The 16,180-nt window shown below is 46.0% G+C and overlaps 1 protein-coding gene across 1 annotated transcript in view; it reads right to left on the reverse strand.

Annotated features, from left to right (window-relative positions):
* FANK1 (fibronectin type III and ankyrin repeat domains 1) overlaps window positions 1-16,180 on the reverse strand; it is a 71,482-nt gene that overhangs the window by 16,500 nt on the left and 38,802 nt on the right. The window contains exons 2-3 of the mRNA XM_081074234.1: window positions 9,665-9,842; window positions 1,989-2,113 (exon numbers count right to left, since the gene is read on the reverse strand). Coding sequence (XP_080930360.1) covers window positions 1,989-2,113; window positions 9,665-9,842 — 303 coding nt within the window. The remainder of the gene's footprint in view (window positions 1-1,988; window positions 2,114-9,664; window positions 9,843-16,180) is intronic.

Raw genomic sequence — 16,180 nt, forward strand, 5'->3', positions numbered from 1 at the left:
AGACGGGTACTATGGTTTCTAACCTCCCAAAGCGCTCCAAATGGAGAACTGCCTGCATGTGGAGTCTGGCAGGAAGCCCGGAAGACCCCGCCCTGGCTTTGACATGTTAAGGACGCCAGTGACCGCCTGAGGCTCACCAAGGTCACCTCTGCATCCAGTTCACCCTCTCCTTGCAGGTCCAGGTGGGGGGAGACAGATCCAGCTCCCAAGAGACATGAGAGCGAGCTGAAGGCCGCCTCTACGCCTTTCCATTCGCCATCCGTCCACCCCCATTTATGAAGGGTCGTCTACATGCAGACTGACCCATCGCCCCTCTCTTCAGGAGCACGCAAATAGTTGGGAGACAAAGAAGATAAAGACCTAAAATGAGATGCAAAAAGTACTGCTAGAGGTGGTGAGGCACAGCTCTGTGCCCGGGGACAAGGTAAAGTCCACGGCAGAGAAGGGAAAGGCACATGGGCTGACGCTGAGCCCCACTCTGGCCCTGGAGCAGGCTCTACAGGCGCAGGACTGGAGGGGGCGGCCCACAGGCTGGTGATGGGGGAGCTCCACGTGAGGGGCTCCAGAGGGCAGGGGCAGGGGTGTGGGGGTGGGCTGCAGGTGGCTGGGGATGGGGGGGGCGGGGGAGCTGCACGGAGGCCTCACAGCATCCTGGCCCAGTGTCCCCAAGAGTCTCTGTTTAAATGATAGGCTCCCTTTGCCAACTTTTTCTCCTGCCCCCTTGTCTTCCCTCCACACGCCAAGAACTAACTTGTGTTCTGCTGGTTTGCCTTCTTTTCTTTCCCCTCAAAGCTCCAGGAGCCCAATGCCTTTCATACAAAAGCAAATGCTTTCCAAGTCGCCCGTTTCAGGGACAAGCCCTCTTTCCTGACTGGCAAGCATCTCCATCAGTGACCATTCCACTTCAAAAGTCTCCTCTGCAATTTTGTTTCTTCACGAAACTAGCTGAGCATTTGGGAATGTGTACAGCATCGCCCCTCTCAGCTTTAACTAAACTCTCAGTTTGCTAAACTAAGATCCGGTCCCCTAATGCCTTGTTTGCAACTGAAGATATTATAGGTTGACTCAAAATCTGAATTACGTTTAATCCACACAAAAACGTCCATGAATAAATGCCTAAAGGAGAAAATGAAAACCCACAAGAGGAAAAATAGATAGAGGAATAGGGATAGAGATAGAGATAGAGATAGAAATAGAGATAGAGATAGAGATATATGCCAAATGCCACATTGAACAACATTTTAAAATGACTTTTTACCCACAAGAGGAAGATTTTCTTTGTACAGCTGCAAAAAGAACTGTGTTTTCAGAGTGAGCCAGGAAGATCACTTCTGACTATTTCAGTCTTTACAACAGTCTAGTTAAAAGACGCTATGGGATATACACACATCTTTAAAATGTTTTAAAATACCGATCACGAAGAATATTTGCTGCCCTAGTCTGACCTGGGCACTGGCTGCACGGGTCAGAGGCGCGTGGCCAGCTCTGACCACCACCTCTGTGTGGCACTCTCCTGCATTCTGTGCACAGAAGTATCGCTGTTCATTCTTCCTCACTCACAGCATCCCCGGGAATCAGAAATCAAGACACACACACCGAAGTTGTCCGCAAAGGAGAAAACACTGAGTGGACCTTGTCTATCACCTGAGAACAGGCAACAGGCACTGGTTCTCCGTAGGAGAACGCCTGCTCAACCCACGCCCCTCTGGCCCATGTCCTAAGAGGAGTGACCCCACCCTTTTGTACGGAATGTGCACCCACAGGGCAGTGCTGGCACAAAAACAGACCTCCCGTTGGTGGAAGCACTGCTAGATGTCCCTGTGCGATGGCCAGGCCCCGTTGTTGCACTGTCATCACAGCGTTTAAAAATAGAATAGTTCCTGCTTCCTCGTGTAAGGCTGGGCAAAAGGCAGGATGTTTCCATCAGCACAACCTTGGTGTATCTTCATGTGTCTTTACACAAGTAAGTCAGAGTGTTTGTTACTCACTGGTTGTGGACACGGTGACCACGGGGCTGTACGCATATTCTCCAGATGGGCTGGTGACCTTCAGTCGAAATCTGTACAGTGTCCGAGGTTCCAGACCTTCCACCACGTGCTTCGTTGCATATCCCCTAGACCAGAAGAGACACACATGGTGACACCAGGGATCACACTGGTGTTCTCTGATAGTCATTAAAAGAGCAGGTGGCAGCCAACTTCAACCGCTGTCTATTTCAGCACAGATCTGATCTAGGCGGTTGTCCATCTGCCACACGAGACCGTGAGAGTCTTTGCACAGAAGACAATTCACAAGTGACCCCTCCATCTGTCCCCAGCACGTGCCCTCTCTATTCCACAGTGCTAGCCCAGTGCTGACACACAGCTGGCACGCTTTGTACTTTGGAGAAACCATCATGTTTACCTACGATATTTGCCCTCCATTAACCGAGTTTCACATTTGTGAGATCAGACAGGCAGTCCAATAGTATATACACATTTTTCTAGTGGGGTCTTTGAGTGGATGGTGAAGCTGGCTGTCTAACTGACGGCGGCATATCTATTGTAGGCAACATAATAAATACTACAGGGAAAGGGCTCAAAGAAATAAAATACATGATTGCTTGTAGCCTGTGAGCAACTCAGAGAGTGGCTGAGGAGTCAGGCAGCATACAAGAAACTACTCTAACATCAGGTCAAGTTCATCTAGAAAAAAGTTTGCGGGAAACAGACGCTAAACACTCATAGAACAGAAAACGGATCACGTGCTAGCAATGGAAATCCGTGTGCTTGAGGAGGGAAGAAGGATGGAGTCTCATCATTCGAAGCCTGTAAAATGAGCACCAAGAAATGAGTACTGGTAGGCCATCTCCCTGCCTGCTCTGAAGAGGCTGGGGTCCAGCCCTGGTGACAAGTCCCCATCCCTCTGCTTGGGAGGCAGGTCCCAGGGCCTGGCTTTGACTTAGTACTCTTTCTAGGATATCAGGTCTCTAAAAGTCAGCATTTCCCAATATTGCCCAAAACCTCAGCTTCCCATTACTGCCAAAAACCTTTACTGGCATTTGACTCAATTCCATGTATCTTTCCAGTTCCTTTATCTAATTTTTTCTTTTCTTATACCTTAAAGGCTTACCTTTTGTGGGTCGGTGTATGTGTGTGTTGGGGGAGGAGGGTCAGTGTGTGTGTATCTTGGGGGGGGGGGGGTGTCAGTGTGTATTTGTGTGTCTCCATCTCTTCTTTCCTGCTTCATCATCCAACCAGCCTTCTCTCCTCCATTCAGAACACTCCAGAGCTCCTTGGATGCCAAGCTTACCATTGTTTTCTCCATGTTCTGTCTCTAATTTTTCATTCATTCTCAGCAGACCTCTACAGAGGCCAAAATCATACTTTGGAATTCACAACTAATTTTTCAAGGATGTTTATGTGCAACCTAAATATTTATACATGAATTCTATTCCACATGACGCAAGAAACACATCTAGTGCCCCTAAGTTGTGAGGTGCTGGGCCAGGCTGGAGACGCAGCCTGGACCAGCTCAGGGCCGCGACGAACCTGTCAACATGAGTTGACTCCATCTCCTGCTGGTGAATGGTATGAAGAGGGGGTCAAGGAAAGTGAAGAAGTGACAGCTTAGTCAGGCTGAAATGACAGCACTGAAGTTAGCATCATTTCTGAGGAAAGTTCACCTGAAACATAGCTTTAGACCTGAGCCAAGTGGGTCTGCTCAGACCTCGTCCGTTAGCCTCACGCAGGCACTCCCACACCCCACTAGAAAGCAGTCTTTCCCCCAAGGAGCAGGCATGTGGCCAATGCGTGGCTAGAGAGCAGACCCTTCACGTGCTCTAGAGGGAGCAGATTCCTTGGGGATAGTTTGAGAGAACCCAGAGGTCTTCTAAGTTTCATCTCCCAAATTCACCCAGCAGGCAAGTTCCTCAGCTGTGAGGAACGAGTGACGTGCAGACAGGGCCCAGAAGCGTGTCCTCTAGTAGCAGGCATTTCCCTGGCAGACAGCCTGTCTGAGCAAGAACCACTGCCTGGAAGGACGTGTAATGCAGGGCAGTAGATGGTTGGGGGTGAGAGCAAAGGTGACAGAGTCCGCATGTGTGCTGAGGCCCGGAGAGCCACGTTTGCACACTGGGAAAGATTTACAAAGACCCTTTCCCCTTTGGGCTTCTCTAGCTTTGTGGTTTATACAAAATGTCAATTTTTAAGCTGAAATAAAGTCCTAAACACTCATTGATTTTTTTTTCTTTTTTGTATCACAGGTGACTTCAGACACCTAGATCCAAATGACCTCTTGGGCATAGTTCTAACAGAGCCAATGAAGGGGCGAGGGGTCCTCAGGTACTTCTGCCCCTCGTCTGTGCTCCCCTGCTCTCTGCTGGGCATGCAGCCTCTCATCTGATACCATCGCTACTTGAATCACAGTTCTGTTCACCGAAAGAAGGCACATGTGGCAGAGTGTCAATCTGAGTGGCCTCCAACAACCCCCCTCCACCCCCAATTCCTGCAGGTCCATGTTACTCTTCCCACAGCTAGAGTCTCGTTCCTCGAACAGGATGGGCTGTGGCCGTGTGCTGCAGTTCCAGGCCTAAGCCTTAAGATGCCTGGAAGCTTCTGCTTTTGCTCCCTTGGAAGCTGGCCACCCTGTAAAGAAGTTCAACTTTCCCGCTGGAGGGAGCGGCCGTCTGGTCAGTCACTGGAAGACACCTGACAATGAAGGGAGACAAAGAAGCCCGGTCAGCCGCTGGCTGTCCCAGACACCCCAGCAGAGGCACCAGTCACGTGAGTGAAGCCATTGGGACGCCACCCCAGCAGAGCTGCACCAGCCAAGACCACAAGGAGCAGAGACACGCCATTCCTACCTGGACCAAACCATAAACTCAGGAGCAAACATGTGATTGGTTTTTACCTTTAGCCCCTAAATTGGAGGGTAGTTTGTTATGCAGCAATAGATAACTGATACACGTATCAACAAAAAGGAAATTGGGAGAAAAAAGAATGAACAAACGATAACAACAGCATTAACAGAAACATCTGAATTAAACCAAAACACAGAAAAGTGTTAAAAATAGATATAAATGCATTTATCATCAAAGAAAATGCTCTGAAACAAAAATAAATATTCAGAAAAGCTGCAAGGGATAAAAAATAATAATAATTAAAAAAAGTGAACTCTATCAGCTTGGGACAAACAGTCTCATGAGTAGGTGGATTTTATTGTTTTGTGAGCATAGATCTGTATCTATATATACTTGAAGCATAGAAACTGAACCCTCAACAATTTGGGACGCCTGCAAAGATCTCAGGAGCTCAGTGAGAATATAATACCCAAGTCTCAGTGGAATTCAATGCCAGGTGTCACAGACTTAACATAGTTTTAGACCAAAAGAAAACCAAAAGTGCTCCCCATAAAATCCAATATTGCTATTAATAAAGATCATGAGATCACCCTCAAGCAAATGGCACCTTCATGACCCCTGGAAAGGGAAATAACAGACCTGTTCTAGAAGACAGATGTAACTGAACACCTCTGGGGGAGCCTGGAGGCTCCCAGGCAGCAATCGAGATGGCCCCACAGGAAGAACCAGACACAGCAGGGGCACATGGCCCCTTGGGGGGCCGTGCAGTGGGGACTGCACAGACTCGGGCGTGACACTGTGATTACCATGCACACACAGGGTGACTAACAGAAGCGGTTTGTTGAGTCTGGGGAGAGACACCACTTTACCCTGCCCAGGCATGGTAGGTTGAAGAGTGAAAGAATCATCGAACTGTTTCCACAGTGAAGCAAAACATACGAAGTACAAAGCATACCCTCCTTTTTGTTATCAGTCAATAAGCAAATATTTGATGCAAGAGTTGAGCAAACATGAAACATAAGAAACTAAACACTGGCATGCCGGAGGACTCAGCTACCACATTTCTCTCTGTGCTCCCGCCCCCCGCACTGCAACCCAGGCTCCCGCTGATGACTCTGAAATGCATTTTTCCAGCCCAGGCTCTCCCCTGGCCCGTTCTTCCCTTATTACCATCTCTACGTGAATGTCTGTTAGTCCCAAACCGAGCTTCTGCTCCACCTGCAGTCTCCCCACCTGTCATTCTAGCTGCTCAGGCCAAAACCTTGGTGCCACTTGTGGAAGACTGATTACTGTTCACGAATATTGGGTGCCCTCCCAAGGACTCTACATCATGCCCTGTTGACCTCAGACATGGATGGATGGCTTGCTTTGAGCAATGAAGCATTAGCAGAAGGGAAGTGTGCATTCTCAGGCGTCACACCATGCACTTGTCCCCTGCTGCCCCAATGACTGACAATGTTCAGGCAGGGGCCACGGCCTCTGCCTGGGCTGTGGAGGGAAGAAGGTGGAACGGAGCCACGGCCAACACAATGAGCTACTGCTGTCCTAAGCCACTGGGATTCTGAAGTTGACATTAACGCAGTCTCACTTGGCCTCTTTCGCTCACATCCCATACCTGGTCCACCGGCAAATTTTTCACATTCATCTTTAAAACATACCCTGAATTCAACCACTGTTCCCACTGGGTTCTATTATCTCCCACCGAAATTACTGCACCAGCTTCCTAAGGAGTCCTCCCTGCCTCTGCTGCCTTGGCTCCTATTGCCCAATCTTAACTCAGTAGTCAGCAGTCCTCGGACAGCAGAAGTCAGGTCCGCCACTCCTCAGCTTAACAACCTCCAGGGGCTTTCCCACCCCTCCAAAGGAAAAGCAAAGTTCTCGTTGCAGCCCACGAGCCCCCAGCAGCTCCCTTCCACTGCCTCCCTAACCTCTCCCACCCTCACCCCCCGTGACTCTGCTCCTTGTTAACTCCACTCCTCTGTGTTTCTGGAACATACCAGGCCCCATCTGATTTCACGTGTTATTTATTTTTTCTTCCTGGAATGTTCTGTCTCTTCACGGGCCCCACATAGGCCTCACTTGCTTTCATACTCGGATGTTACCCTCTCAGTGAAGCCCTCCTTACCTTCCCCTAAGGCCCCACTTTTTTTCCCAGGGTTTTTCTCCTTGTTTCTTACCATGATCTGACATCCCCTCTCCATGTACTTATGTATTTTATTTACCTTTTGTTTGCCTCCTCATGAAAGGGGGGTTTTTGTCTGTCTGTCCAGTGCTGTACCCCCAGCAGGCAGAACAGTGTCTGGCATAGAGTCAGTGCATGCTGACTGAATGAATAAAATGCATGATATGGGCACCAGTTCTCACAGGAACTTCAAGGAGGTAGACAGGATGGTGAGAGGAGCTTCTCGAAGGAGGTAGATCTGACTTGAGCAGAACAAGGATGGAGCGGGGGTCGGGGAAGTGAAATTTGTCCAAACACGGAAAACAACGGAACACGTGTAGAAAAAGTCAAGGCACAGTCACCGGGCAGTAAGTAGGCTTCGTGGGCGGCTACACAAAGGGCGGGGTGGGGCAAACTGTCATGGGTGTGAAACATTCATCAGTGTTCCTTAATCCTCGAGCACTGGTGACCCACTGAAGACAATTTGACACAAGGAAGGTTCCAAAGAACATTCATGTGGTCAAGAGAGAACAATGGGCTAGAAGGCAAGAAAAGAGGAATAAGGCCACGCCATCCAATCAGCAAATATTCTGGGCAGTTGCAGGAACTGAGGTCACAGCAACGAACCAGTCAGAGAACGGAGCTTACACAGGAAACACCACGGTTTGGTGGGGGGCGTCCAGGAAAAACTCGCAAAGGGAGAGCCCAGAAAACTAGATAACTCGCTGTGAGGAGACATCAAGTCAAGGGTGGCTCCACGGATTCAAGACTGGGGGGGACGGGGGGCACCCGAACAGAAGCTGACAGGTTGGAAGGAAGCTCTCGCATCCAGAACCCCAAGGTCAGGTGTTCCCGATAATCGCTGTTCTGAAGAAAGGCATTTGCGAGCTTTAAGGCAACGCAGAGCCAGCGAGCCAGCGACAGATGGAGCAGAAGTTCAAGATGAACGCGGTCTAACTGTGCCACCTAGTGTCGAGGTTTGCGCGGCCTGGTTCTCTGAGCAAGTGCGAGCATCTCACAGGAGCCTTTCGCGCCGAGGTCTGCGGGCCTTGCTGCCAGCCCTGCAGCGCCAGGCCACCCAAGCGCTGGGCCCAGAGGGACAGCAGGCTGGTCTCTGGAGAAAATGCAACACAACAGCTCGGGCGGGAGGCCGGTGCACGTAGCAGTGGTCTCTCCAGGAGAGGTCTACCTGGCCTCCCAGCCACGGAGCCGAGCATGAAGGAAGGAAGGGGGGATCCAGGACAGCCCAGCTGGGCCGAGCCCACACACAGCTCACGGTAGGAGGGAAATGGGGGGGCGGGGAGGGGGAATACTTATAATACCATTCCTGCTTTTAGATGGACACTACCTAACAGAATGCATGACATGATTAAAGTCACATTTTCAAGTAGCCAGGTCAGGAATTATTTTCAGGTGGTAAGTACATTTCAGATAAATGCCCACTCCTTTTTTAGAACTATTGGTCAACTCTCAGGGATCGCATCATTCAGGTGAGAGCTGAAGCCGCCGTGTGAATCCCCCGACGGCAACACCCTCATCACATCGCCACCTTGAGGAAAGGCAGGAAAATGCTGGAACTGTTCTAGAGCTTGACCACCCCAGCCCCAGTACCCCCATAACGTAACCATTGGGGAAAACGGGGAAAAGGCACACATTTATCCGTTTTCCTTCTCTCTGTATTGCTTATTGCAACTAGATATGAACCTGCAATTACCAAAATATTTAAAGTTTAATTTAAAACCATATTTGTATCTCAGTTTTGGTGTTCCTGAAACACAGAGTCATTTTGCAAGTGGTAAAGCTGTCATAGGGGAGAAACACGAGTTGAAATGAAGACTAAGAAGGAATGACTTCTGAATCACTTCTGTTGCATTCATTTACTTATTTATTCATGCAACAGATATTTTGAGGGTCCACTATGCACCGACACTGTCTAGGAGCTGGGAATAGAGTGTGAGGCTGGAGGAATCTGCCTGTTGCTAAGTTTCAATACTGGTGGAGAGACAGAAAAATGAACAAGCGATCAGGCGAAATAATTCCAGTGGAGTTCAACGTTACAAGGCGTATTAAACAAGGTCATGACAGAGAGAGCGGCTGGGTGGAAGAATGGCTGCCCCAGATGGCCTTCTGAGGAGGGGATATTTGATCTGATAATTGCATGGTGTGAAGGAGCCAGCCGTATAAAAACAGAAGGAAATGTATAAAACAGAAGGGAAAGGCAGTAAGAAAGGTGCCAACGTGGGAACCAGCGTGGCCTGGTTCAGACTGAGACAGCAGGTTGGTTGGAAAGAGTTAAGAAGGGAACAGTGGTGTGGCATGAGGGGGAGAAGTTGTCCAAGGCAGACAGCCTGATGGGAATCTCATCTAATTTTATCAAACTCTCCTTTCATTCTGTCTCTACATTTTGGATTTTAAAAATACACCGTTAGAAGCTCTTCTTTCAGAAGGCTGAGAAGCTCTCAAAGGTATGGAGGGTTTAGTTTCAAAGCTACTGCTAATGCTTATTTTTCCAAAGATTATAATTCATAAAAAGCATGAATGCAAATGATGCTGACTCATTCTTTTCTTTAATTTTAAAACGAGTCATTTTATGGACAATAGAAACCATCCCAGCTAATCAGGAAAGCAAAGCAAAATGTTAAGCAATTGTACGCTGCACCTACGTATAAATGATACCGTAAGTGTGCATTTTGGGGTATTCTTCTTCAATTGAGAACCTGAACCACTGCTCCTGAGGTCCTTGCCGCTTCACTTTCTTTTCCAGATCCCAGTACAATTCAATGCTGTGATGAGTCACTTTGCCCACTACAGGTGGGTGAGGCCTCGAGGACGGTGTGAATTCTAGAAAAGAATGATACAGATTTCAGGAGTCCGTTTCCATAAGGAAGAGAGGCCAGCTGAGCGCATTGTGGCGGCTCGGGGGTCTAACCACGCCTTCCTGTACATCGGGCACACAGGTAAGTGAGTATTCCTCTCTGTTGCGGGAAGAACATCTGAACAGCTTAAGTGACAGCACATTCAGCTGGTGCTACGAGCGAGCACGCTCTTCAGCAAGCAGGTTGTACCATACCCGTCAAGGTCAGACTTCGGTCGCGGGCACAGGTGGGTTCGCAGACTAATTAGGCTGTTCTTTGAGCTCATGAAACTTGTTGCTACTCTAATCCTTCAGTGAACTGGCTGGCAGGCAAAGGCAAGAGACAGATGATACAGCTGTTCCACATAGTTTGTAATACAAATGGCAAAGGGTTGGTACCTATTGTATAGAAACAACTCAAGAGTTTTACAAACTAACCAAGGAAAAAACCCACAGGCTACTAACAAGCCAGGCAGAAGATGAGCAGTGCCCAAAACAGCAAAAATAAATGACCAACGTAATGTCCAAAAAGATGTCCGTGTTTCCTAGAGGCCCCAGAAACTGATAACAGGGTAGAAGTTTACATCCACTCAGACTCTTACGACAAGATATGGTAACCATTGGAAGTGACAACGTCGGGAAGGATACTCACATACATTGGTGGTAGGGAAAATGAATTATAGCCTTTTTAAAAAGCGACATGGCATCAAAATTAAAAGTTCATAGACCCTCCTACCCAGCTATGGCACTCCTGGTAATCTCTCCTGCAGAAAAATCAGACCACCAGTGCACAGAGGACACAGACATATATGAGGCTATGTATGTTGTTAGCAGTTTACAGCCAAAAACAAAAAAAGACTTGGTAATAAGAGAATGCTTAAATAAATGATGATATGTTCATAGCATGGAATATTATTATGCAGCCGTTAAAAGCTAAATTGGTTCTATACAGGGTGCCTTGAAAGGGTTTTTAGAAGGCATTGTTGAACGAAAAATCAAAATGAATAAAAAATACAAAACGTCCCATTTCTGCAGAAGATGACAAGGGGGAGGCAGCACGGCATGTACCAAGTTAGACAGCATGTGCTTATTCTGTTTCATGAGAGTTTTATCTCTCCTGCTAGATTTTAAGTTCCTTGAGGGCTGGCTCCATATCTTACCCTTTTTTAAAAACCTCTCCCTTTCCTCCTGCCTTTCAGGTCTCGAAAATATCACTGATTTACCACATTGGCTACTCAGAAAGGATCTCGTACGCCCCTTGAACCAACGTCTCAAGTTGCTGACGCTTTGCTCCCTGCAGACCACAGGCCCCCCTGAGGGAGTCAGTGGGGGCTGCCCTGGTCTTGCCTGCAGGCCGGGAGGACAGACAACCACAGATTTCCTTTACATGCAGATCCCAGAGATACAGTGGGAGCCAGTCTGCAAGCTCATTTTCCCCAAATTTATTTTCCTAAAATTTATCGAAAGCGTGGCATCACGGGATTGGATAAACCTGGATTTGAATACATGTTCTGGAGCTGAGTCAGAAACACTTACCTCAAAGTGTTCTATGATAATTAAATAATACATATAACATCCTTAAATAAATTATGGAATCCTACAGCAGCTGAAAGAAACTAGCTCTAGCTCCAACATAAATTTCAAATGAATGCGGGAAACACACTGGTTCAAAGGATACATTATTATACTGCTTCTGCAACTTTGTAGAACACACAACAAACACTATATATTATTAATGAATACATAGGTATGTAGTAGAAGTTAACAATACTGACAGGAAAGGTGCCCACCACCAGGAGAGGGTTATCTCAAGGAAGCCGGGGCAGGCACTGAGCTATGGGCGCAGGGAGGGTGACTTCCCAATATACCTGTGAGGTTTCACTTCTTTAAGAATTTAAGACTATATGGCAAAATGTTAACTTTTTAAGCCTATATGGTATATCGAGTATACTAGGATTTTTAGTTTCAGTATATTTGAAATATTAATTTTTAAAAATAACTATCAAAATAAATGATACGTATTACCATTATGGGACTGTTGGTTTTCTTAGAGTAACCTATTTCGATGTTCTAAATACTAATAAGTACATGTGGGGAAAGGAACTAATGAGCACCTACTATGTGCCAGACACTGGCCTGTCAACGTCAATCATCTCATTTAATCCCAGCCCCTCTGGCTGGTGAGTATAACGATGGCATATGCTTACATCATGGCAGCATCTCTGAACAACCCATTTTGTTTTCAGAACCCTCTAAAACTACTCAAAGACCAGGATTGTTAGACTGTTATCGATTATCCTCAATATAAGTAGAAGCCAAGTATTATTTTATCCAAAGATAGCTGGTCTAGAATCCCACTAGAAATCAAGATAGGCAAGAAATTCAAAATTAATGCCAAATTTCAAAAGGGACAAAGCAATGGTTCACCATGAATTTCTACGAGGAGGAAAAAGATAATATTCCCTGTTCTGCAAGCATTTCCCATGCCAGCTCTTTACTAATCATTGATGCAGGCAGACAACAAGAGACCTCTGTCCATGAGCTTGGCACCGGCCACAGAAAATCCATGGCCACCAGGCCTGGCAATGTGCCCACTGTCAGCTGCTGGCTCGGGACCAGGTCAGAACCCTCCTCTGCTGTTCAGTACCCCTTCCGGGTCCCATACACTGAGAGCGGTGTGGTGTTTGAGAAGCTGGTTTATTGTCACTCTTTTTTCCAGAGGGATCCAGTGGCCCCCTCCTCCCCACTGTGGCCTCTCCGAGGACCAGGGATGGGTGTGAGCAAAACCCCACTGGACACAGGGCTGTGGAGCCGCAGACGGGGTGTTCCTGAGAACGCCAAAGGACAGTGCATTGACCAGCCGTACTGTCCACGTTGTCTTCACTTTGAAACAAAACTTATCACCATGCAAATCTCCACTTAGGCAGGAGCTGCGTTTGGCAGGAGGCTGGTGATGCCAGACAGGAGCCGGGGGAGGGTGATACGGTAAACGGGGTCTAATCATCAGGTAAGGAGGCGCTGCTGTTTTCTGTGGCCAAAAAAGAAACAGTGCATGAGACCAAACTTGTTTCGCTTGGGTCTTGGCCAGCCTAGGGTCACTTGCCAGGTGTGTTTCACTTCTCACAACGGTGCACTCATGTCACTTGTGTTTTCTCTTTGATAAAAGTTCTGGTATTTTCATGATGACCTGCTAATATTTTAGTATGTTGCTTTTAGGGTCTTAAAATGTGTATGTGAAGAGGTCACTAGTACACATCTCTATGCCAAGGAGCAGAGACCTGCCTCATCGCTGAGCCTCGGTGACAGATGACAGAACCGGCGGCAAGTCCCAGGTCCAGCTGCTGGGAGCAGGAGGACAGCAGCAGCAAATTTTATATGGCACTTACTGTGTGCCAGTCACCAGTGTGGATGCTTTACAGTTATTTGTTCATTTCACCTTCACCAGAACTCTAAATGCCATAAGGATTTCTATTATCTCCACTATAAAAAATCTGAGACACAGAGGTTGAGTAACTTGCCAAGGTCACACAGCAGTAACTGGCAGAAGAACCAGGTTTAAAACACAGCCGTGTGGCTCAGGAGTCCCTGCTTTTAACCCTGTACCATTTTGCCTCTTAGGAGCAGAGAAAGAAAATGTAGATGTAGGCTGGAAAATCTACTATTTATTAGTTAGGTTTCCAGATTTCCTCAAACCATTTACTTTAAATCAGATTTAGACTGTGAACCAGCTTGAATCCCAAGGAAATTTAAAAATGGGCAAGAAAACTTGACAAGAGAAAATGCAATGATGAAAGGTGATTGTTCAGTAAAGTGCAGGACTGTTGTAGGCAGGAGGGAGGAGTGACAGGGGTCAGGGACGTCACCCTCAGGGACTTAGTCATGAGAAGGAAGACACTCTAAGGTCACAGAGACCGTCCATGCAGGCCAGGAAGGCACAGAGGTTTGGCTGACGTTCAGCTCGACACTATGAGCATGGGTAGGAAGCCAGCCAGGTGCTTCTTTACATTCAGCATGGAATGTGGAGGGGGAAGTGGTGGCAGTAACAGCTGGGGGAAAGGTTACAGAATGTGGGTGAAACAATGAGGGAGACATTTCATAGATAAATCTAAAAAGATTACATGAGGGCAGGGAACACACATCGTATTAGGAAAGTATGCTAGCTCGAGGTCACTGCCAAGATATGAACAAGCTCCTCTATTTTCTTTTTAATTAAAATTTATTGGAATACTATTCGGCGGTAAGAAAAGATGAAATAGGACCATTTGTGACAACATGGATAGATCTTTCGATTACAATGCTAAGCGAAATAAGTCAGACAGATAAAGCAGAGAACCCTATGATTTCACTGATATGTGGTATATAAAACTGAAAACAACAAAAGAACAAGACAAACAAATGAAGGAACAAAAACTCATAGACAGACAATAGTTTAGGAGTTACCAGAGGGTAAGGGAGGAGGGCTCCAGAAGACGGTAAACGGGGTCTAATATATGTTGATGGAAAGAGAACTGACTCTGGGTGGTGAACACACAATGTGATACATAGATGATGTAATACAGAATTGTACACCTGAAATCTATGTAACTTTACTAACAATTGTCACCCCAATAGACTTTAGTTAAAAAAATGTATTGGGGTGAAAATGGTTAGTAAAATTACATAGGTTTCAAGTGTACATTTCTGTCATACATCATCTATCAATCACATTGTGTGCTCACCACCCAGAGTCAACTCTCCTTCCATCACCATATATTTGACCCCATTTACCCTCATTTACCACCCCACAAACAATAGTTTACAAGCTCCTCTATTTTCAATTTTATCATCCCCAAGTTCTATGGTGAAGCTAGAATCACAAAGGGAGGTAAGTATACCTTGGACGCCAGCCCCGACTTGCTCTGCCCCATAACGAACCTACTAGCTGTATGACAACTAATGCATCTCTCCTCAGGTGACCAAAATCAACCTTTTAAAAACTCAAAAGCTGACCTTTTAGCTTTTTTTTTAAAGTTAGTTAACCAGAACGTCTATATCCACATTTGTGTTTATCTTATATCACTAGAAACACTATTTTGGAGATTTTGTCCATAAATTTTATACAAGTTTTATAAAATGTATAAAACCCCCCACAAAGACATATTCATAGACACAATTTAGATGCTACTTGTTACACAGAAGTTTTAGAACTCTATTTTTTTCTGATTATAAGCAAATATCAGATCTTTCAAAAGGTGTTTTTGCTTGTCTCTTTTAAGTCTGATACCCAGTGTCCAAATTTAGCCCATCACATAATCTCATGTCATAAACTCAGGTTTAAAATTTTAGTTTTTCTAAAGATTGCTAACAAAAATGAAAAACAAAAACAAAAACAAAAACAAAAAAACACCTTACTTTCAATTTGCATGGATCCTCTAAACAACTGGTAGGCTCTGTCCATCCTGGCATATGTTTTTGATCTAAAAAGTTTTCCAAAAAATGAAATGGGAAAAACAGCAACAAAACCACAAGGTGTACCTCAAAAGGACAATTATAAGATAATTTATATATGTGTTGTGTGCCATAAAAGCTTTCTGTAAGAAAGTTCTTATGCAAATCTGATAAAACAAATAAAACAATTTTATGCCCCTGTTGCTGTTTGTCAAGGAGTAAATAACAGGAACATGAAATATAGAGGGCTCCGTACACTGTCACTATTCAGTCCCCATGGCCACGAAGATGGCATAAAACACAGCTCTCAGTACACCAGAAATCCACTTTGAAAAGCTATCATTCATAAATTATAGGTTTAAACACAAAATGCTATAAAGTTTAAGTAAACCACTGTACAATACGAGGACCCAGAAGCCTAAATTTTTAAAAATATAGGTTGTAATCATATAACAGAAATGTGTCCACCCCATAAGACCCATAATAAGGAACGTCCGTAAGAGCATCAGATTACTCAGTACCCTAATGATAGGCAGTTGAGCACATTTGTAAAGCTGCAGAGAGAACTTGTGATCATACTTTGTATTGGAATTAGAATTGCGATTAACACCACGAAAAGCGGGAAATGATGAAGAAAGCAAATGTGAGCATACAGCAGTCCCCGCCGCCTCCCATCTGCAGGTGGTACGTTCCAAGACCCCAGTGGATGCCTGAAACCGTGGATAGTACGGAACCCTATATATACTGTTTTTTCCTACACATACACACCTATGACGAAGTTTAATTTATCAAGCAGGCACCGTAAGAGATTAACAGCAATAATGAAAAATAGGACAATTATAACAACATACTGTAATAAGTTATGTGAATGAGGTCTCTCTCACTCTCTCCAAGTATC

This window comes from Rhinolophus hipposideros (genome assembly GCF_964194185.1).
Source record: "Rhinolophus hipposideros genome assembly, chromosome: 15".
Lineage (NCBI taxonomy): Eukaryota > Metazoa > Chordata > Mammalia > Chiroptera > Rhinolophidae > Rhinolophus > Rhinolophus hipposideros.